Here is a 23,981-nt window from a genome sequence, read left to right as displayed (position 1 = left end):
TGTTACATATAAAAGCAGTAATCATTGCTAATATATGAAGGAAACGATTATTCAGTACATCCCTTTTTATACAGGGTGATCTGATGCCAGGCCAAAGGGAAGGGGAAGTGAGATCCTCTCAGGGGGAGGGAGAGGCGTGACCGACTAAGGGTTAAAATGCCCGTAAAGGGCACTGGCCATTATCTTTTCTGAAGGATGTCACACCTGGTAACATGTTTGGAGGGACCTGGAAATCCTGCTTAAGTCACCGCCCCCCGTGTGACTGTAGCATCTAACCATACAAGACTACAGCTTTAAACAGCTACAGCATATCCAGTACCTGATTTTTATCTGTTAACTCTGATTCTACCATCACCTAGATTTGCATATCGGACCATTGTATATCTTCTGTGTCTATATAATGTTGTGTCTAGTGCGCCCTGAAGGCAATTAAATATATAATTTAATCTTGCGCTGTTCTTTATCTCAATCCACGAATCCCACACATCCATGTCTCTGTATTACATTACATGCTATCTCGGTGGGTTTTCTAGACCAATATAATCCCGTTAACGGACTGGGCTTATATCTAACGAGGAATTGGTGGCAGTCTACATGGCTGGCAGTGCTCCTTTTCACTGGGTGTCACGAATAACGGGGGGGGGGGGGTGGAGGAGAACAGGCTTTTGGGAAACAGCAAAAGTCCCAATAGTGTATAACAAAAAGATGTTATTACGCTGCTGTTAACCACTTCAGCCCCCAGTGCTTAAACACCCTGAAAGACCAGGCCACTTTTTACACTTCTGACCTACACTACTTTCACCATTTATTGCTCGGTCATGCAACTTACCACCCAAATGAATTTTACCTCCTTTTCTTCTCACTAATAGAGCTTTCATTTGGTGGTATTTCATTGCTGCTGACATTTTTACTTTTTTTGTTATTAATCGAAATTTAACGATTTTTTTGCAAAAAAATGACATTTTTCACTTTCAGTTGTAAAATTTTGCAAAAAAAACGAGATCCATAGAGAAATTTTGCTCTAAATTTATAGTTCTACATGTCTTTGATAAAAAAAAAATGTTTGGGTAAAAAAAAAAAATGGTTTGGGTAAAAGTTATAGCGTTTACAAACTATGGTACAAAAATGTGAATTTCCGCTTTTTGAAGCAGCTCTGACTTTCTGAGCACCTGTCATGTTTCCTGAGGTTCTACAATGGCCAGACAGTACAAACACCCCACAAATGACCCCATTTCGGAAAGTACACACCCTAAGGTATTCGCTGATGGGCATAGTGAGTTCATAGAACTTTTTATTTTTTGTCACAAGTTAGCGGAAAATGATGATTTTTTTTTTTTTTTTTTTTTCTTACAAAGTCTCATATTCCACTAACTTGTGACAAAAAATAAAAACTTCTATGAACTCACTATGCCCATAACGAAATACCTTGGGGTCTCTTCTTTCCAAAATGGGGTCACTTGTGGGGTAGTTATACTGCCCTGGCATTCTAGGGGCCCAAATGTGTGGTAAGGAGTTTGAAATCAAATTCTGTAAAAAATGACCTGTGAAATCCGAAAGGTGCTCTTTGGAATATGGGCCCCTTTGCCCACCTAGGCTGCAAAAAAGTGTCACACATCTGGTATCTCCGTACTCAGGAGAAGGTGGGGAATGTGTTTTGGGGTGTCATTTTACATATACCCATGCTGGGTGAGATAAATATCTTGGTCAAATGCCAACTTTGTATAAAAAAATGGGAAAAGTTGTCTTTTGCCAAGATATTTCTCTCACCCAGCATGGGTATATGTAAAATGACACCCCAAAACACATTTCCCACCTTCTCCTGAGTATGGAGATACCAGATGTGTGACACTTTTTTGCAGCCTAGGTGGGCAAAGGGGCCCATATTCCAAAGAGCACCTTTCGGATTTCACAGGTCATTTTTTACAGAATTTGATTTCAAACTCCTTACCACACATTTGGGCCCCTAGAATGCCAGGGAAGTATAACTACCCCACAAGTGACCCCATTTTGGAAAGAAGAGACCCCAAGGTATTCGCTGATGGGCATAGTGAGTTCATGGAAGTTTTTATTTTTTGTCACAAGTTAGTGGAATATGAGACTTTGTATGAAAAAAAAAAAAAAATCATAATTTTCCACTAACTTGTGACAAAAAATAAAAAATTCTAGGAACTCGCCATGCCCCTCACGGAATACCTTGGGGTGTCTTCTTTCCAAAATGGGGTCACTTGTGGGGTAGTTATACTGCCCTGGCATTTTCCAGGGGCCCTAATGTGTGGTAAGTAGGTAAATGACCTGTGAAATCCTAAAGGTGCTCTTTGGAATATGGGCCCCTTTGCCCACCTAGGCTGCAAAAAAGTGTCACACATGTGGTATCGCTGTATTCAGGAGAAGTTGGGGAATGTGTTTTGGGGTGTAATTTTACATATACCCTTGCTGGGTGAGAGAAATATCTTGGCAAAAGACAACTTTTCCCATTTTTTTATACAAAGTTGGCATTTGACCAAGATATTTCTCTCACCCAGCATGGGTATATGTAAAATGACACCCCAAAACACATTCCCCAACTTCTCCTGAGTACGGCGATACCAGATGTGTGACACTTTTTTTGCAGCCTAGATGCGCAAAGGTGCCCAAATTCCTTTTAGGGGGGCATTTTTAGACATTTGGATACCAGACTTCTTCTCACGCTTTGGGGCCCCTAGAATGCCAGGGCAGTATAAATACCCCACATGTGACCCCATTTTGGAAAGAAGAGACCCCAAGGTATTCAATGAGGGGCATGGCGAGTTCATAGAAATTTTTTTTTTTTGGCACAAGTTAGCGGAAATTGATATTTTTAATTTTTTTCTCACAAAGTCTCCCGTTCCGCTAACTTGGGACAAAAATTTCAATCTTTCATGGACTCAATATGCCCCTCACGGAATACCTGGGGGTGTCTTCTTTCCGAAATGGGGTCACATGTGGGGTATTTATACTGCCCTGGCATTCTAGGGGCCCTAAAGCGTGAGAAGAAGTCTGGAATATAAATGTCTAAAAAATTTTACGCATTTGGATTCCGTGAGGGGTATGGTGAGTTCATGTGAGATTTTATTTTTTGACACAAGTTAGTGGAATATGAGACTTTGTAAGAAAAAACAAAAAAAATTCCGCTAACTTGGGCCAAAAAAATGTCTGAATGGAGCCTTACAGAGGGTGATCAATGACAGGGGTGGTGATCAATGACAGGGGGAGTGATCAATGACAGGGGGGGTGATCAATGACAGGGGGGGTGATCAATGACAGGGGGGGTGATCAATGACAGGGGGGGTGATCAATGACAGGGGGGTTGATCAATGACAGGGGGGGGAGATCAATGACAGGGGGGGGTGATCAATGACAGGGGGGTGATCAGGGAGTCTATATGGGGTGATCACCACAGTCATTGATCATGCCCCTGTAAGGCTTCATTCAGACGTCCGGATGCGTTTTGCGGATCGGATCCATCTATCAGTGCATCCGTAAAAATCATGCGGACATCTGAATGGAGCTTTACAGGGGGGTGATCAGGGAGTCTATATGGGGTGATCACCACAGTCATTGATCATGCCCCTGTAAGGCTTCATTCAGACGTCCGGATGCGTTTTGCGGATCGGATCCATCTATCAGTGCATCCGTAAAAATCATGCGGACATCTGAATGGAGCTTTACAGGGGGGTGATCAGGGAGTCTATATGTGGTGATCACCACAGTCATTGATCATGCCCCTGTAAGGCTTCATTCAGACGTCCGGATGCGTTTTGCGGATCGGATCCATCTATCAGTGCATCCGTAAAAATCATGCGGACATCTGAATGGAGCTTTACAGGGGGGTAATCAATGACAGGGGGGTGATCAGGGAGTCTATATGGGGTGATCACCACAGTCATTGATCATGCCCCTGTAAGGCTTCATTCAGACGTCCGGATGCGTTTTGCGGATCCGATCCATCTATCAGTGCATCCGTAAAAATCATGCGGACATCTGAATGGAGCTTTACAGGGGGGTAATCAATGACAGGGGGGTAATCAATGACAGGGGGGTGATCAGGGAGTCTATATGGGGTGATAACCACAGTCATTGATCATGCCCCTGTAAGGCTTCATTCAGACGTCCGGATGCGTTTTGCGGATCCGATCCATCTATCAGAGGATCCGTAAAAATCATGCGGACGTCTGAATGGAACTTTACAGGGGGTTGATCAATGACAGGGGGGTAATCAATGACAGGGGGGTGATCAGGGAGTCTATATGGGGTGATCAGGGGTGATCAGGGGCTAATAAGGGGTTAATAAGTGACGGGGGGGGGTGTAGTGTAGTGTAGTGTAGTGGTGCTTGGTGCTACTTTACTGAGCTACCTGTGTCCTCTGGTGGTCGATCCAAACAAAGGGGACCACCAGAGGACCAGGTAGCAGGTATATTAGACGCTGTTATCAAAACAGCGTCTAATATACCTGTTAGGGGTTAAAAAAAACACATCTCCAGCCTGCCAGCGAACGATCGCCGCTGGCAGGCTGGAGATCAACTCTCTTACCTTCCGTTCCTGTGAGCGCGCGCGCGTTCACAGGAAATCTCGGCCATCGCGAGATGACGCATATATGTGTGACTCTGCGCAGGGCTGCCACCTCCGGAACGCGATCCTGCGTTAGGCGGTCCGGAGGTGGTTAATGAACCAAAATACACTTATTGCACACGTAAAAACTCAGTACAGTAATTGCCCCAATGCTGTCCCTAATGAAAAAACCTGGCTTTCTACCTAGTAGTTTATTCTACCTAACTAAATATACCTTATTCACAATCCCTACACTATCCCTGCAAGACACTAAAATGGTAGGCTTGTGTGTCTAACCATTGTCTGTCAGAGACATGACAGACACTAACTGAGCTCACAATGGCGTCTCTGCTTCAGAGTTACCGCACTGCCTGATAGAGCAGCCAATCTCATCCCTTCTGATTGACTGTGGGCATCTTCTCCCTGTCCTGGTTTCCTCACTAGTGTATTGAATTTTAAATGTAAAATGATGAGCACCATGTTGTGTGAGTTATTCTAAGTGCATTGACAAAACTTTGGCTTAGTTTGGAAGATTTTTTTTTATTTTTATTCTGGATGAATCTTATTCGCTTAGAATTACTTGGTTCATCTCTAGTTTGCAGATACCTTTCAGTAGCTGTTTACAAGATACAATCATTGTGACTGACAGAGTTTTATACACATTAGATCAGTTTTTATGGCTGATGAGACAGATTTCAATTACATCACTTACCCATTTAAACACCCCATGTTAGATTGATATTTGAGTGGACAGAAATTGGTCAGAAATCTGTATTTGTATCTGAGTCATTGCCCAGGGTAAATATGTCCAGTGATCAAATAATGAACAATCATTTGCTCATTTTCATTGATCACATCATTGCTAAAGACATAAGTCATACTTGGGGTGAATAAACTTATGAATGATTGTATTTACGATAAGGACCCTAAGTATCCTTTTACATGGACTGAACATCAGGCCAATTATCTGGAATTAACATTTGTAGAAACACTCAACTCAACACTCAATTGGCTGTGTACAGCTGCTAATGGTCATGCTCATTCATTGGGTGATCATGCCTATCAACAAGCATAAAAAAATCATTGTTTCTGGGCCACAGTTCATCCTGTATAAACAGGGATCTGCTGACTAGAAGGAAGGCTTCTCTATGGGGACAATCATTCACAGTAGCAATCACTTGTCCCCATAAAGAAGAGATAATTGCTGAATGTGAATGAATCTTAATCTCCACAGAAGACCAAGCAATTGCTGAGAACTTTTGGTTTGTGCACATTAATTGCCCTCAACATTGGTTTGTTTAAAAGAGCTATTAGATATTAAATAATATTTATTTATAATATCTCAATTTATGAATATTATTAAAAAGATTGGCTCGTGTATCTAATGTTAGATTCCCTGAATGTTATGGTGGCCAGTATGGCACATAACAGGTAGTATTTAGTGTTAGGTTCCCATCTTATAGAGATCGCCTTGATGCCGGCAGATAGGCCCAAGGATAGTCCAGTTATAAATCACTGGGTGGGGTGAGGTTCCCGCGCCGCCAACATTTAAAACACAAATAAACTCCTGCCCGTCTAGGCGCTACCTAAAAAAAATACGTCCCTACCTCATTCTTATAGCACAGTTCACACATGGACATTATACAGTATGCGGCTTTCCTCAGCCAACCTCAACACAGCAGCCTCCAGGCTGTGTCAATTCCAGTACCTTTTGGGGGAGTGTGCTCCCGACTCTGGCCGTGCAACCCTCGTTCTCTAGGCGTCGTTAGGTCCCCCAAACTTCAGGCATTTCAAAGTCTTGTGGCTCCTCAGTCCTCCTGACTGAGACCATACACAGAGCCTCTGCTTCACAAAACAGTCTCGCTCTCCCTCTTCAGACTGACACACTGGGAGGTGCTTTATGCCAGACTGAGCACCTCCAGCTGGTCTCACCTGTGGTGGACTAGGGGTGTGGACATCACTATCCACCCCTTCCTTGCCTCTCACCTCTGTGAGATCTGTCACTATCTCACAGTATGTATATAAATATAATATCCTTGTAGACTTTATTTGTGTACATATAGATATTTGTAGTCTGTAGTTCCATGTAAACGGGGGACTGTGGATCCTGTGGCTTGTACATGTTTATGGATGTGCAGATACATATGTAATTTATGCATGAGTCTCGATATGTACATGTACTAATTAGTGTTGATCACGAATATTCGAATTGCGAATTTTAATCGCGAATATCGGCACTTCGAGAATTCGCGAATATTTAGAATATCTCAAAATATATTCGTTTCAAAAAAATACCAGTTCATGCGAATTTTTATGCGAAAATTTTTATGTTTATGAATAATGCCTGGAGATGACGAATTCGCAAATTCTCGAATACATGGCGAATATTTGCCCAAATATCGCAAATTCGAATATTGCCCCTGCCACTCATCACTAGTACTAATGGTCAGGTACTACATGTGAGTTGGTTAGAAATGGAGATCCTGTAGACAGTATATGTTGGGATCTGGATATATTGCATGTACAGTGGGGCAAAAAACTATTTAGTCAGCCACCAATTGTGCAAGTTCTCCCACTTAAAAAGATGAGAGAGTCCTGCAAGGATTTCTAATGAATGAATGAATAAATTCTTTGATTTCTGGCTCTCACAGACCTGCAACTTCTTCTTTAAGAGGTTCCTCTGTCCTCCACTCATTACCTGTATTAATGGCACCTATTTTGAACTTGTTATCAGTATAAAAGACACCTGTCCACAACCTCAAACAGTCACACTCCAAACTCCACTATAGCCAAGACCAAAGAGCTGTCGAAGAGCACCAGAAACAAAATTGTAGACCTGCACCAGGCTGGGAAGACTAAATCTGCAATGGGCAAGCAGCTTGGTGTGAAGAAATCAACTGTGGGAGCAATTATTAGAAAATGGAAGAAATAAAAGACCACTGATAATCTCCCTTGATCTGGGGCTCCATGCAAGATCTCACCCCGTGGGGTCAAAATGATCACAAGAACGGTGAGCAAAAATCCCAGAACCCCACAAAGGGCTACCATCAGTAACACACTACGCCGCCAGGGACTCAAATCCTGCAGTGCCAGACGTGTCCCCCTGATTAAGCCAGTACATGTCCGGGCCCTTATGAAGTTTGCTAGAGAGCATTTGGATGATCCAGAAGAGGATTGGGAGATTGTCATATGGTCAGATGAAACCAAAGTAGAACTTTTTGGTAAAAACTCAACTCGTCGTGTTTGGAGGAGAAAGAATGCTGAGTTGCATCCAAAGAACACCATACCTACTGTGAAGCATGGGGGTGGAAACATCATGCTTTGGGGCTGTTTTTTATGCAAAGGGACCAGGACGACTGATCCGTGTAAAGGAAAGAGTGAATGGGGCCATGTATCGTGAGATTTTGAGTGAAAACCTCCTTACATCAGCAAGGGCATTGAATATGAAACGTGGCTGGGTCTTTCAGCATGACAATGATCCCAAACACACCGCCCTGGCAACGAAGGAGTGGCTTTGTAAGAAGCATTTCAAGGTCCCGGAGTGGCCTAGCCAGTCTCCACTCTCCAGATCTCAACCCCATAGAAAACCTTAGGATGGAATTGAAAGTCCGTGTTGCCCAGCAACAGCCCCAAAACATCACTACTCTAGAGGAGATCTGCATGGAGGAATAGGCAAAAATACCAGCAACAGTGTGTGAATACCTTGTGAAGACTTACAGAAAACGTTTGACCTCTGTCATTGCCAACAAAGGGTATACAACAAAGTATTGAGATGAACTTTTGTTTCTGACCAAATACTTCTTTTCCACCATAATTTGCAAATAAATTCTTTAAAAATCTGACAATGTGATTTTATGGATTTGTTTTTTCTCATTATGTCTCTCATAGTTGAGGTATAACTATAAGGAAAATTACAGGCCTCTCTCATCTTTTTAATTGGAGAACTTGCACAATTGGTGGCTGATAAATACTTTTTTGTCCCACTGTACATACAGTACAGACCAAAAGTTTGGACACACCTTCTCATTCAAAGAGTTTTCTTTATTTTCATGACTATGAAGGCATCAAAATTATGAATTAACACATGTGGAATTATATACATAACAAACAAGTGTGAAACAACTGAAAATATGTCATATTCTAGGTTCTTCAAAGTAGCCACCTTTTGCTTTGATTACTGCTTTGCACACTCTTGGCATTCTCTTGATGAGCTTCAAGAGTTAGTCCCCTGAAATGGTCTTCCAACAGTCTTGAAGGAGTTCCCAGAGATGCTTAGCACTTATTGGCCCTTTTGCCTTCACTCTACGGTCCAGCTCACCCCAAACCATCTCGATTGGGTTCAGGTCCGGTGACTGTGGAGGCCAGGCCATCCGGCGCAGGACCCCATCACTCTCCTTCATGGTCAAATAGCCCTTACTTTCAAAGTTTTCCCAATTTTTCAGCTGACTGACTGACCTTCATTTCTTAAAGTAATGATGGCCACTCGTTTTTCTTTACTTAGCTGCTTTTTTCTTGCCATAATACAAATTCTAACAGTCTATTCAGTAGGACTATCAGCTGTGTATCCACCTGACTTCTCCTCAACGCAACTGATGGTCCCAAACCCATTTATAAGGCAAGAAATCCCACTTATTAAACCTGACAGGGCACACCTGTGAAGTGAAAACCATTTCAGGGGACTACCTCTTGAGGCTCATCAAGAGAATGCCAAGAGTTTGCAAAGCAGTAATCAAAGCAAAAGGTGGCTACTTTGAAGAACCTAGAATATGACATATTTTCAGTTGTTTCACACTTGTTTGTTATGTATATAATTCCACATGTGTTAATTCATAGTTTTGATGCCTTCAGTGTCAATCTACAATTTTCATAGTCATGAAAATAAAGAAAACTCTTTGAATGAGAAGGTGTGTCGAAACTTTTGGTCTGTACTGTACGTGTTACTGGCCACATTTGCTTAGTATCCAGGGAGAGCAGGACATGAAGCAGCTGTGTGTGGTGGTGTTCTCTGCGTAATGTCTTGTATTTGTATCTTCATGTAATATCTATTGCCTTGTCACCTCTATCATATCAGTAAAGTATTTTTATATATACAGCTGCAGCCGAGCTAAAAGTAAACAATGGCAAGAAAAAGTTAATGGCTTTTGTCACAAGATATTACTGTGACGAGTCCATTTTAGCCTGGCTACATCTGTAAGTATTTGTGAGGGTTGTATGTTACTCCTGGGGTGTATAAAGGACTGCACGGTGTGTATGTAATACACAGAATAAGTGGATAATATATGAAACAAAGACAGCAGTCTAGGAACTGAATAAAAGGGACGGAATACGAAGAAAGAGAGAAATCTCTAGGTTTCAAGAGACAAAAATTCTCCCTCTTCATCCTCCAATATTTTAATGTTGGGAATATAAATTTTAATAACTTTCCTTGAGAAATACTATGACAGTGGTCCCCAAGACTAACTGTCTAGTGAGAAAAACTTGTGCTTACATATTGCAGATATGGAGTCTGTACAAACAGTGTAGCAGGGTGTGTGCTCTATGACGGCTACAATAATTGGTAGTCAATTGACAGCTCGCTCTAATGATCAACTGAAGACTGAAGAATTTTGAAAGATACCGCTTTGAATAAAAACTTGAATAAAGTGTTATTTTCTGACTCTATATTTCCTTTAAACAATATTAAACAACATGATTACAATCCCACCATATCATGACATGTATTACTTACCTTTGCACTGGATGGAGGGAGGACTTGGCTTGGTGCAGTTTCCTTCTACCCCAGGTTCTCTTAAACAGTCAAACAGTCTGGACTCATTACCAACACAATGGATTTGTTCTGTCCATATCTGTCTAGGTCTTCTTGTATAGGTGACTAATGATGGCACTGCTTCTCCACATCCAAGTTCTTTACAAAGTACATTGGCAGCTCTAAAGTCCTGGTCAATCTCACAAACCGATCCCCAAGTATCACCATGGAGGGCTTCTAAATGTCCTGAGCAAGTAGTGGGACCATCGGCTAGTCTGTATTCTCTGTGACCTGATGATAAGAAATCATGGAAGACATTACTGTACAGTCTTCTTTACATATTACACGTGATGAATACGAACCCAATGAACACTTGTCCCTTCCCCCACTCAGTGTCATTATAAAACATGAAGGTGGCGGCCCACCACTGAAACGCGTAGCTAGCCTTTTATTTATAGTATTTTATGTCTGTTGTTAATAAATAATTTTATAGATAGCAGAGCCAGCTCGCTTTTGTTTTTTCTTTTCTGTTTCATGTAGAGCGAACGTGTTCCTAAATATAAAACATGACACATCAGTCATACATAGTGCGGCAGTGATAGATGTGATCTAGTATCAAGATTAGTGTTGATGGAGCACCAAAGTGCTCAGGTGCTCGAGTAGAACACCTTGGGATGCTCGGGTGCTCTACCGAACACCCGAGTATAATGGAAGTCAATGGGAGAACCCGAGCAGTAAACCAGGCACCCTCTGCTCTGAAGAGGGGAGGGTGCCTGGTTCACAGGAAAAGGTCATAAATGTATGGAAACATCACCAAAATGGTTTGGGAACAGCATGGGGAGTATGTCTGGATGCATCTTGGACTCCCAGGTCGCTGCTGGGAACGATGTTGTCCGAGTAGAACGCCACTTTTATAGACTAACAATAATACGCACAAAACCGAAGATAAAATCGATTTTAGAGGAAAAATTGTTAGGAAACATTCTTCCCTGTATATTTACTTGCAAGTGCTGCCAAAAAGTACAAAGAAGAGGCACTCCGATACAACTGTATATCACATAGAGGAGGGCCTCATTCACATTGTGGTACAATTGTTCAGGTTGTGGAACTCCTACACTCATAAAGCCTATGCACTAAGTGAAAGGGCTGCCAAAAATTACAAGAAACCAGCACTCCAATACACCCTTTATTACACATAAAAGAAGGGCATCATACACACCCTTGAAAAATTATGACTGATGGCCTGCTGGTGACTCTCTAAAACATTAGGAGCAAGGGCCTGCTGGTGAACCTCTAAAAATTTTGGGTTGAGGGTCTGCTGCTGAGCTGACCATCTAAAAAATTTGGGGTGAGGGTCTGCTGCTGATCTGACTCTCTAAAACATGAGTAGCGGGGGCAGCCTAATAAGCATGTTGATATGATGGAGGAGGAGGACAAGAAAAGGGAGAATGAACCATATACCCTTTTTTGTGGTGGAAGGGGTGCATGGGAATACAGTGTATTCAATACACCATAAAATCCACATTTAAAGTGCCTTTATGTTCAGCCGTTTTCCTCTGGTGGAGTAGAGAAGTCAGGGGAAATCCAGGCCTTGTTCATTTAGAGAAGAGTCAACATGTCAGCATTTTCAGTTGACAGTCGGATGCGCTTATCAGTTATTATGCCCCAGCAGCACTAAATACCCGCTCTGACTAAACGCTGGCGGTGGGGCAGGCCAGCACCTCTAAGGCGTAGAGCGCCAGTTCGTGCCACATGTCCAGCTTGGACACCTAATAGTTGTAAGGCACAGAGGGATCATTGAGGATGCTGACACTGTCTGCTACATACTCCTTCACCATCTTCCAAAACGTTTCTCTCCTTGTGACACTAGGCCGCGCATCAGGGTGAGGTTGCTGGCGGAGTGTCATAAAACTGTCCCACGCCTTGGAGAGTGTTGCCCTGCCTCTGTTGGAACTGCTGTGTGTTCCCCTCATCTCCCCTCCTCAGTTGCCCGAGGAACTACAGTTGTGTTCAAAATAATAGCAGTCAGACATCACTAACCTGATTATTCACTGTTTTTGGTAGAAATGATATTTCTACAGTCGTGGCCAAAAGTTTTGAGAATTACATAAATATTGGAAATTGGAAAAGTTGCTGCTTAAGTTTTTATAATAGCAATTTGCATATACTTCAGAATGTTATGAAGCATGATCAGATGAATTGCATAGTCCTTCTTTGCCATGAAAATTAACTTAATCCCAAAAAAAATTTCCACTGCATTTCATTGCTGTCATTAAAGGACCTGCTGAGATCATTTCAGTAATCGTCTTGTTAACTCAGGTGAGAATGTTGACGAGCACAAGGCTGGAGATCATTATGTCAGGCTGATTGGGTTAAAATGGCAGACTTGACATGTTAAAAGGAGGGTGATGCTTGAAATCATTGTTCTTCCATTGTTAACCATGGTGACCTGCAAAGAAACGCGTGCAGCCATCATTGCGTTGCATAAAAATCGCTTCACAGGCAAGGATATTGTGGCTACTAAGATTGCACAACAATCAACAATTTATAGGATCATCAAGAACTTCAAGGAAAGAGGTTCAATTCTTGTTAAGAAGGCTTCAGGGCGTCCAAGAAAGTCCAGCAAGCGCCAGGATCGTCTCCTAAAGAGGATTCAGCTGTGGGATCGGAGTGCCACCAGTGCAGAGCTTGCTCAGGAATGGCAGCAGGCAGGTGTGAGCGCATCTGCACGCACAGTGAGGCGAAGACTTTTGGAAGATGGCCTGGTGTCAAGAAGGGCAGCAAAGAAGCCACTTCTCTCCAAAAAAAACATCAGGGACAGATTGATCTTTTGCAGAAAGTTTGGTGAATGGACTGTTGAGGACTGGGGCAAAGTCATATTCTCCAATGAAGCCTCTTTCCGATTGTTTGTCGCATCTGGAAAAAGGCTTGTCCAGAGAAGAAAAGAAGAGCTCTACCATCAGTCCTGTGTCATGCCAACAGTAAAGCATCCTGAGACCATTCATGTGTGGGGTTGCTTCTCATCCAAGGGAGTGGGCTCACTCACAATTTTGCCCAAAAACACAGCCATGAATAAAGAATGGTACCAAAACACCCTCCAACAGCAACTTCTTCCAACAATCCAACAACAGTTTGGTGAAGAACAATGCATTTTCCAGCACGATGGAGCACCGTGCCATAAGGCAAAAGTGATAACTAAGTGGCTCGGGGACCAAAACGTTGACATTTTGGGTCCATGGCCTGGAAACTCCCGAGATCTTAATCCCATTGAGAACTTGTGGTCAATCCTCAAGAGGCGGGTGGACAAACAAAAACCCACTAATTCTGACAAACTCCAAGAAGTGATTATGAAAGAATGGGTTGCTATCAGTCAGGAATTGGCCCAGAAGTTGATTGAGAGCATGCCCAGTCGAATTGCAGAGGTCCTGAAAAAGAAGGGCCAACACTGCAAATACTGACTCTTTGCATAAATGTCATGTAATTGTCGATAAAAGCCTTTGAAACGTATGAAGTGCGTGTAATTATATTTCACTACATCACAGAAACAACTGAAACAATGATCTAAAAGCAGTTTAGCAGCAAACTTTGTGAAAACTAATATTTGTGTCATTCTCAAATCTTTTGGCCACGACTGTACATGGCAAATAATTTACTAGCAGGTGTAGTAGAGTAATAGAAATCCAAGAGACCCAACCTCAGGTCATGATTAAGAACCACCTGGTTCGAAACGCGTAGACCGTATTGGGGCTTGTACTTTGAGGATTTTCTCACCGCTGTACATTTGGTTTGTGGAATAAACATCGTCAAGCACGAAAAATTGAGGTGCTGGATATCTTCCTTTTAAGTACATGAGTCTGGGCCTCTTCCCATCCGTGCACTCTCTAAATTGCTGATGCAGGTGAGCTGGACTTTTACTATTGCTTACAGTGCAGTTCTCTCTGAAATTCTGAGGAAAATGGGTAATTCCAGACATTGTTCAGAAGAACAGCGTACCTTGATTAAAAAGTTGATTCGAGAGGGGAAAACATATAAAGAAGTACAGAAAATGATAGGCTGCTCAGCTAAAATGATTGCAAATATGGCAACCAAAACCTGAAAGACGTGGAAGAAAGCAAAAAACTACCATTCGAATGGAAAGAAGAATAGCCAACATGGCAAGGACTCAGCCAACAATCAGCTCCAGGAAGATCAAAGAAGGTCTAAGGTTACCTGTGAGTACTGTTACAATTAGAAGACACCTATGTGAAGCCAAGCTATCTGCAAGAAGCTCCCGCAAAGTCCCACTGTAGAAAAAAAGACATGTGCTGAAGAGGTTACAATTTGCCAAAGAGCACATTGACTGACCTAATGAGAAATGGCGCAACATTTTGTGAACTGATGAAAGTAAGATTGTTCTTTTTGGGTCTAGTGGCCGGAGACAGTTTGTCAGATGACCCCCAAACACTGAATTCAAGCCACAGGACACTGTGAAGACAGTGAAGCATGGTGGAGCAAGCATCATGATATGGGGATGATTCTCATACTACAGTGTTGGGCCTATTTATCACATACCAGGGATCATAGATCAGTTTGAATACATCAGAATACTTGAAGAGGTCATGCTGCCTTATGCTGAAGAGGAAATGCCCTTGAAATGAGTGTTCTACCAAGACAACGACCCCAAACACACCAGTAAACGTGCAACATCTTGGTTCCAGACAAACAAGATTGACGTTATGGAGTGGCCAGCCCAATCCCTGGATCTTAATCCAATAGAAAACTTGTGGGGTGACGTCAAAGATGCAGTTTCTGAGGCAAAACCAAGAAACAAAGAAGAACTGTGGAATGTAGTCCAATCATCCTAGGCTGGAATACCTGTTTACAGGTGCCAGAAGTTGATTGACTCCATGCAACACAGATGTACAGCAGTTCTCAGAATAATCTTTAAACATTTTTCAGTTTATATAGTAAATGTTTGAGTTTGTAAAGAAGAATACAAACACTGCTATTTTTTTTGAACAGTCTAATATTCACTTTTCTTTATTTTTATTAGAGGAACAACACAAATTTGATATATTTTTCTTCATGTTTTGATTTGGAATACAATGTGTAGTGTTCCCAATGCATTTGCGTGTATGGAAATTAAAGCTATTAAAAGCTTTATTCACTTTTTTAAACACACTGCTATTATTTTGAACACAACTGTACGTACTCTGCTGCCAGCGTTGCCAGCTGGAAATTTTGGGAGCAATTTTTCCACAAGAACCTTCTGGTATTGCACCATTTTGCTGGTCCTCTCCACCAGAGGTATAAAAGATGAGAAGTTCTCTTTGTAGCGGGGGTCGAAAAGGGTGAACAACCGATAATCGGTGTTGGCCAAAATGCTTATAACGCAAGGGACACGGGAAAGGCAGCATAACATAAAGTCAGCCATGTATGCCAGAGTCCCAACAGACAAGACTTTGCTGTCCTCATCAGGAGGATGACTCTCAATCTCCTCATCCTCTTCCTCCTTTTTGGCCCATCCACGCTGAACAGATAGAATAAACCTGTTGTGGGTACGACCCTCTGTAGCAGAGGCAATCCTTCTCCTCCTTCTCATCATCATCCAATTTGCGCTGAGAAGACGAACTGAGGGTGGTCTGGCTATCACCCTGTGTAATGTCTTCCCCCCATTTCCACCTCTTCCACATGCAAATCGTCGGCCTTAATTGTGAGCAGCGAGCGTTTGAGTAGACACAATAGTGGGATGGTTACGCTGATTATAGCGTTATCGCCGCTAACCATCTGTGTTGATTCCTCAAAGTTTCTTAAAACCTCACAGAGGTCAGATATCTATGCCCACTACTCGCGGAGGCTGACTGGAAAGGCCACGACCATGTTGCAGCTGGTATTCCACTACTACCCTCTGCTGCTTACAAAGCCTGGCCAACATGTGGAACGTCGAGTTCCAACGCGTACTCAAGTCCCACAACAGTGAGCTGGCAATTGCAAGCGCTGCTGCAGCGTTGACAGACCGGCGAAAGCTGTAGTTGACTTTCAGAAATGGGCACGCACACGGCGCACCTTCACCAGTAGCTCAGGCAAATTGGGGTAGGTTTTGAGAAACCGCTGAACCACTAAGTTGAACACGTGGGCTAGGCATGGTATGTGTGTGAGCTGTTTAAATTAGATTAAAGGCTACATTTTAAAACAGGTTGTTTCCTGTTATTACATGTGTGTGAGCTTGCCAAGCTCCAAAGCTGCCACCAATTTATGGCCATTATCAGACACAACCATGCCTGGCTGTAGGTTGAGTGGCGAGAGCCACAGCTCAGTCTGGTTCCTTATATCCTGCCACAGCTCTGCAGCGGTGTGCTGTTTGTCACCTAAACATATTAGTTTCAGCACAGCCTGTTGGCGCTTCCCCACTGCAGTGCTACACTGCTTCCAGCTACTGACTGATGGCTGACTGTTGCTGCAAGATAATAATCCAAAAGGTGGAAGTGGAGAAGGAGGAGGAGGAGAATCAGGGGTTGCAGCCACTAATGTAGGGGAAATCCTGATGGAAGTAGGGCCCACAATCCTTGGTGTCAGTAGTACCTGTGCCATCCCAGGGTACGACTCGCTCCCGGCCTCCACAACGTTCACCCAGTGTGCCATCAGGAAAATGTATCGTCCCTGGCCAAAAGCACTTGTCCATGTGTCAGTCATTAAGTGGACCTTCCCAATAACTGCGTTGGTCAGGGCACGGGTGATGTTACGGGACACATGATGGTATAAGGCGGGGACGGCACACCTGGAAAAATAGTGGCGGCTGGGGACTGAGTAATAAGGGACGGCCACCGCCATCAGGCTGCGTAAAGCCTCAGTGTCCACAAGCCTAAATGGCAACATTTCCAGGGCCAGCAATTTGGAAAGGTGCGCATTTAGTGCTATGGCCTGTGGGTGGGTGGCTGGGTATTTGCACTTTTGTTCAAAGGCCTGGGGTATGGACATCTGTACGCTGCACTGGGACACAGAAGTGGATGTGCTAGTTGATGGTGCTTGCGAAAGTCCAGGTGCAGGGCAGGAGGCATCCGGGGAAGAGGAGGCAGTGGTGTGACCCGCAGACACTGATTGTGGACCCAGGCGTTCGGCCAACCTATTAGGGTGCTTTGATTCCATGTGGCGGATCATTCTGGTGGTGGTGAGGTTGCTAGTGTTCATGCCCCTGCTCATTTTGGTATGGCACAGGTTGCAAATGACAATTCTTTTATCATCTGCACTTTCCTCAAAAAAGCTTTAGACTGCGGAACACCTACCCCTTGGCAAGGGAGATTGCCACAAGAGGGTGATCCGGGGAACAGTTGCGGGCCTGTTTAGTGTGGCCCGCCTTATCCCTTTTGCCACCCCACTGCCTCTTCCAGCCTGTTGCAGTTCTGCGAATCCCTCCCCCTCTGTACTGCTGTCCTCGCTCGGCTTGCCACCTTCCCAGGTTTGGTCAGTGATTTCATCGTCCACCACCTCCTCTTCAACTTCCTCACTCTGATCATCCTCCTGATTGATTGACCTAACAAGAACCTCACTTATTGACAACTGTGTCTCATCCTCATCATCAACCTCTTGAGACACTAATTGCCGTTGACTTATTGGCAACTGTGTCTCATAATCATCATCCACCTCGTGAAACACTAGTTGCCGTTCCCCATTGTCATCTTCTTGTGACTGTGGATGCTCAAGAGTTTGGGCATTAGTGCACACAATCTCCTCATGTCCCTCTTCAAGCGGGCTGGGCAAGAGGCCCAAATCAAGGAATGGTGATGAAAAGAGCTCCTCAGAATATCCAAGTCTGGGATCACTTGTTTGGCAAGACTCTACATGGTGGGAGGAAGGAGGATCAGGGTGAGGATTCTGTTGACCAGACTCTTGGCTACTGAGACTAGACTTTGTGGAAGACAGGGTGGTGCTTATCCCACTGGAAGCATTATCTGCTGCAATCCAACCGACCAGCTGGTCGCACTGGTCTGACTTCGAGAGTGGTGTCCTGCGCCACCATTTAAACTGGGACATGAAGCTAGGTATCGTGGATGAGTGAGCTTCTTGCACTCTGGCAGCAGGCACAGTTTCACCGCGCCCAGGGCCATGGCCTCTGCGTGCAACATCAGCAGCAAGGCCACTTCCCCATCCCTTACTGCTTGCCTTGAGCCTATTAAATGGTACATATGCTTGCAAGTATGTCACACGTACAGTAGCGCAGGTTTTGTAATTGTATGCACAAAAACATTAAACTGAATGTCACTGATATTTAGGATGTGCAAACGTTATACAGGAGAAGTAATGCAGGTAATGTCGCTGCTGTCACCAGCGGCTAATAAAAAAATTACAGGGAATGTCACTGATATTTAGGATGCGCAAACGTTATACAGGAGATGTAGCGCAGGTCACTGCTATCACCGGCGGCTAACGTTATACAGAAGATGTAGCGCAGGTAATGTCGCTGCTGTCACCAGCGGCTAAGGTTATACAGGAGATATAGCATAGGTAATGTCACTGCTGTCACCAGCAGCCAAACAATGCACGCAATTTAGTGCACGTTGCGCTATTATATTTCGCAGCCAGAATAAAACGATAGTCCTTAAAAGGACTGTTGGGTCTCTAACACCTTTCAACACTCAAAACTCCCTAAAAATTAAAACACAATTCCTCTCCCTACACTATCTGTCTCTTCTGGAGCAGCTCGCCCTGGAGCAGCTCGCCCTGTCTAAGTCTGAGCTGAACCACGTGTCTTCGGGTGCTATATAGCACCCGATGACGTGTTCCGGCCAGCCAATCACTGTAACGCCAGTAACCAACATGGCTACGGCATTACAGTGAGTGGCAGTACTTCCCCGCACGTTTATTGGCTGCGTAGCAGTAAAAAAGGTGTTCCCTGCGCATTTATTGGCTCAAGTAAAAAAGGTGTTCAGCCGAGCATGCTTGCCCAACACTAATCAAGATCTATTAATTACTGTCACCGCCACTTCTGTGAGAAGGTCTGACAGACGTCCTTCTCTACCTCTTGCATGATGTTCTTTGTTTTGGTTTCACTTTGTCATCTACTTTCCTTCTCCCAGCTGTCAGCTATTTACACTAATTGCCTCCCTTTAATATTCCCTCCCATACTGCCTCACTTTGTGGTTTATACTACTTCCTGGATTGAAGTGTTCACTGCTGAAAGCTTCTGCTACTGCTTGTTCAGATAAGTCCTTTCATGTATTGTGTTTCCTTGCTGTCTTGATTCTAGGTGACTCCCTCCGTATGAAGTGCAGGGAGTCGGTGGTCGTGTCCCCTCACTATTATAGGGTTTTCATGTGTCACACAGTCTAGGTACGGGGGCATACAATCGTCTACCTTTGAGACACTTGTATGTGCTTAGCAGTCAGGGTGAGCTCTTAGGGTTTTATAGGGGTCACCTATATGCTCCTTAGTTTGGGATCAAGCCAGTCGGACGTTTATTCATAACTTCCAGCTATCTGCAACATCATCCCTGACAGTTACCCAGTGACAACATCTGTAGGACATGTACAGCAGAAGCACTTTAAACATGTCACCCACTCGAGAGCTGATTGTTCACATGAGTTACTGTGGCAGTTGGGAGCCTTGTGAAGTTTCCTAGTAGAGATGAGTGAAGTTTTAAAAAATTCGATTTGGACGGTTCACTAAAATTCCCCCAAATATTTGATTTAATTTGAATTTTGTCATGATCAATGGTGTTAAAAAACTGTTATTTCCTGGCTGCAGAGAGCCTGTATAGTGGTGTAGAACACTGTGCATTGCATAAACATGCATAGGGAGTTTGCTGTGGAAGTGAAACAGTTACTTTGCATCTGAATGCATCTCATTCTTAGAATCAGAGCACACTTCACTTATTTGTGAATTTTCGGTGCCAAAACTGACCAAATAACTCAAGTGTGAACTTAGCCTTACAGGTCAATGTTAGCGCCAGGTATGAAGAACTGTGCAGTGGCCCAAGATTCTACTATCAAGTGAAATAGTGCACTGCTTTTACACCTTAAGCTGATTCCACATAGACTTCTACAGAACCTGTTCTGTTACACGCTGATACAAGTAGTGTCCCCCTGCCAGAGTGGAGAGGGTGTCAGCAGTAAGTTTGTGTTGACAACACTGTTTATTTTCCCCTTCTTTTGATCCATCACAGGACGAACCCCCCCAAAAATGGATCCTGTCTTTTAAGCATCCGCCTTCACATGGTCAGCAATCTATTTGTATTGTATGGCCAAAAAAAACAGGAGAAGATACAACACTAGGATGACACATGATTGGAATATTTGCTTGTCTTTTGTGTTTTTTTCCTACCCATGCTTTTGGCTTCCAAATAATGAGTATATCCTGATGCAAAATAGGGACCGTGTGATTAAGGTCTAACGGATGCTCTAAGGACAGGATCTATTGTGTTTTTAATTTTCCCATCCTTCTGACAGATCACTAAAAGGATAAAATAAATGGTGATGTGAACAAGGCCAAACAGGGACACTAGTAGCTCTGTCATAGAGTGAGGAGAGTGGCACCCACATGAGGAGTCAAGATAGTGGCCCAGTCACAGAGTGGTAGGGGTGGAAACCACATGAGGAGTCAAGATAATGGCCCAGTCACAGAGTGGTGAGGTGGCAACTGCATGAGGATCCAATAGTGGTCAGTCACAAACTGGTAAGGATGGCAACCACATTAGGAGTCAACACAGTGGTCAGTCTCAGACTGGTGAGGGTGGCAACTGCATGAGGAGTCAACATAGTGGCCTTGTTACAGAGTGGCAAGGTAGGGGGCAACAGCAGTGGCAGTAACAGCACAAGATGGTGGGCGGCAGTAGGAGAAGATGGTAGCAATGGTAGCAGGTGTGTGGCATCAGGTGGGTGGCAGCATGGTGGCTAAAGCAGGTGAACAGAAGAAACAGGTCTTTTTTCAAAAGGTTTTGGTATGGCACCCAGAATGATCTAGTCTGATGCATCAGGCACTGGCGTGTGGAAATCCTGATTCATCTTTATGAAGGTCAGTCTCCTTCTCCTTGTGGTAACTCCCGCCTCACTAAAAACCCGCTCTGTTGCTACACTACTGGCCGGGCATGAACGTACCAGCAGTCATGGCAGTGGAGCGTGAGCGCAGAGAGCCCCCCTGTCAGATCTTCGTGTGGATGGGCGATGGAGCACATAGGCAGAGGCCAACTAACTACATAGAATGTCCATAGTAGTTAAGTTTATCTTCCCTCTCTGCAGGTGGAAAAAAGGCCCCCATTTTGAGTGGTAGGGAGCATCTAACATGGTGGAGAGCCAGTAGTCATTTTTCTGCCGAATGGTGAAAATACTGCTGTCACTACGCAAGCAACTGATCATGCATCTAGCCATTTGCGCAAGGCACATGGAGTGACTCCCTGCCTCCATCTCCATTACATACTGCCACAGTGTTTTGGGGTCATCTGCCTGGTCTTCCTTATCGCCCACTAGCTGCTCCTGCTCCTCTCCTGTCACTTGTGCAGAAAACCCACCCATTTCTGTATACATTGATTGTGCGTGAATGTCCTCATCCTCATTCTCCTCCACCAGTTCAGCTGCCACAGGGATTAGGTGGCCATGAGATGTAGATGCCACATCTCATGTCCCCTGGCAAGCCAGATTTATTAGTATCTGCTCCAGGATGTGAAGCAGTCAAATGACAATATTCATCCCGTAGTCCTGGCGACTGACAAATAAAGTGGCCTCCTCAAAGGGCCTAAACAAACAGCAGGTGTCAAACATGAGCTGCCACTGATTAAAATTGAAGTTACACAGGGGAGTGCTCCTGTCCGCCTGCTTCATTAAGAAATCATTTACTGCCTTCCTCTGCTCATATAGTTGGTCCAACATGTGAAGGGTGGAAACGCTGCATATCAGGCTATGTTGTGGAACGCTAAATTCTGCCTTTGCAGATTAGGGAGGGTGTGTTTTGCATTGTAAGAGTGGCTGAAGTGCATTCACAGTTTCTTAGCCATTTTCAGGATGTCTTGCAGTTGGGTGGAAGACTTCAGGAACCGCTTTACAACCAGATTAAAGATGCGCGCCATACAGGGAAAATTGGTCAGCCCTCCTTGATAAGGCTCTAACATGATGTTCTTACTGTTGTCGGTGACCATAGTTCCGATCTATAGTTGGCGAGGAGAGAGACAGGTTTTGATTTCTTCTTGAAGTACATAGAGCAGTTCCTCTCCGGCGTGACTCCATTCACCCAGGCAAACCAAGTGCAGAACCGCATGACACCTCTGTGCTCTGCACAGGTGGTATGATGGAAGAACACTCCAAATTGTGCGTGCAGTGGAGGCTGAGGACAAGGTTGAGGAGGAGGAGGCAGAGAAGGACATTGGCACAGGACTTACAGCTTAAGAACGCAGAGGCAGCATTGCCATCAACAGGCCATGTTGCTTGTGTGGCTGGGTAGGGACCACATTCCTGCTGATTTTGGTGTTCACATTCTTTTATACATAAGTAAATCCATTAATCTTTAATTGTGTAATTGGGGTGAGATTGCTGCCTCATACTACAGATTTTGGGGGTTTACGTTATTTTATACATAAGTAATTCCGTAAATCCTTGTGCTGCTACGCAGTTAAAATATATATAGTTTGTTTCATTGAGCCATTCATATATTCTATATTTGGTTATATGCTCCCATCTAGTGGCAGTTTTTGGTATTGCTCTTGTTTTTCTGTTTGTGATATATGTCATTTGTTTCATTGCTCCACCCCTTCTTCTGTGTACCTCACGTCCTGTTTCTTCATACTGCTCCAGGGATTTGCACAGGTACATATGTATTCTCATGGAAGCTTACAAAAGCATCATCTTTTGACCGCACAATACCGGAATCCATCTGTTCTGCTGTACTCTGTTATCTGGCTTACAGAATAAAGCAGAATAAAGCAACTTACACGGATAAACTCAGTGTTGGTGAGTTCAAGCTATCTGATAAGGATTGTCCGCAGTGATTATATCTGCTTATACAGGCCAGGCATAGAGGTCTTACTAGGGATAAATCACTATTACAACAAACAGAGTCAGAATAATCCTTAATTTTCTAATTGGGGTGAAATTGCGGCATGATACTGTTTTTAAGGTGTTCCCATTCTTTTATGCATAAATTGCGGCCTAATACTACAGATTTTGGGGTATTCACATTCTTTTATACATAAGTAAATTTGTTAATCCTTAATTGTGTAACTGGGATGAAATTGTGGCCTGATACTACAGATTTTCGGGTGTTCACATTTTTTTTACACAAAAGTAAGGCCTCTTTCACACTACCGTTTTTTGTTTCCATTTTGCGTGCCGTTTTTTGCGTTCCGTATACGGAACTATTCATTTCAATGGGTCCGCAAAAAAAACGGAATGTACTCCGTATGCATTCTGTTTGCATATTTCCATTTTTCCGTTCTTTTGAAAGATAGAACATGTCCTATATTTGGCAGCAAATCACATTCCGTGGCCCTATTAAAGTCAATAGGTCCGCAAAAAAAACGGAATGCATACGGAAATGCATCCGTATGTCTTCTGTATCCATTTTTTGCGGAACCATCTATTGAAAATGTTATGCCCAGCCCAATTTGTTCTATGTAATTACTGTATATGCCATACGGAAAAACGGAACGGAAAGACGGAAACAAAAAAACGGAACAACGGATGCATGAAAAACGGACCGCAAAACACTG

The 23,981-nt window shown here is 43.7% G+C and overlaps 2 protein-coding genes across 3 annotated transcripts in view; both read right to left on the bottom strand.

Moving 5' to 3' along the window:
* LOC120981622 (NACHT, LRR and PYD domains-containing protein 3-like) overlaps window positions 1–23,981 on the bottom strand; it is a 3,400,916-nt gene that overhangs the window by 1,622,405 nt on the left and 1,754,530 nt on the right. The gene's annotated exons all lie outside the window — the stretch shown is intronic.
* Window positions 1–23,981, bottom strand: part of LOC120981621 (antigen WC1.1-like) — a 214,842-nt gene that overhangs the window by 118,473 nt on the left and 72,388 nt on the right. For both annotated transcript variants that reach the window (XM_040411189.1, XM_040411190.1), the window contains one exon: window positions 10,295–10,603. In XM_040411189.1, coding sequence (XP_040267123.1) covers window positions 10,295–10,603 — 309 coding nt within the window. The remainder of the gene's footprint in view (window positions 1–10,294; window positions 10,604–23,981) is intronic.

Source organism: Bufo bufo, chromosome 11 (assembly GCF_905171765.1).
Source record: "Bufo bufo chromosome 11, aBufBuf1.1, whole genome shotgun sequence".
Lineage (NCBI taxonomy): Eukaryota > Metazoa > Chordata > Amphibia > Anura > Bufonidae > Bufo > Bufo bufo.
This window is presented reverse-complemented; position numbering and strand designations above follow the sequence as displayed.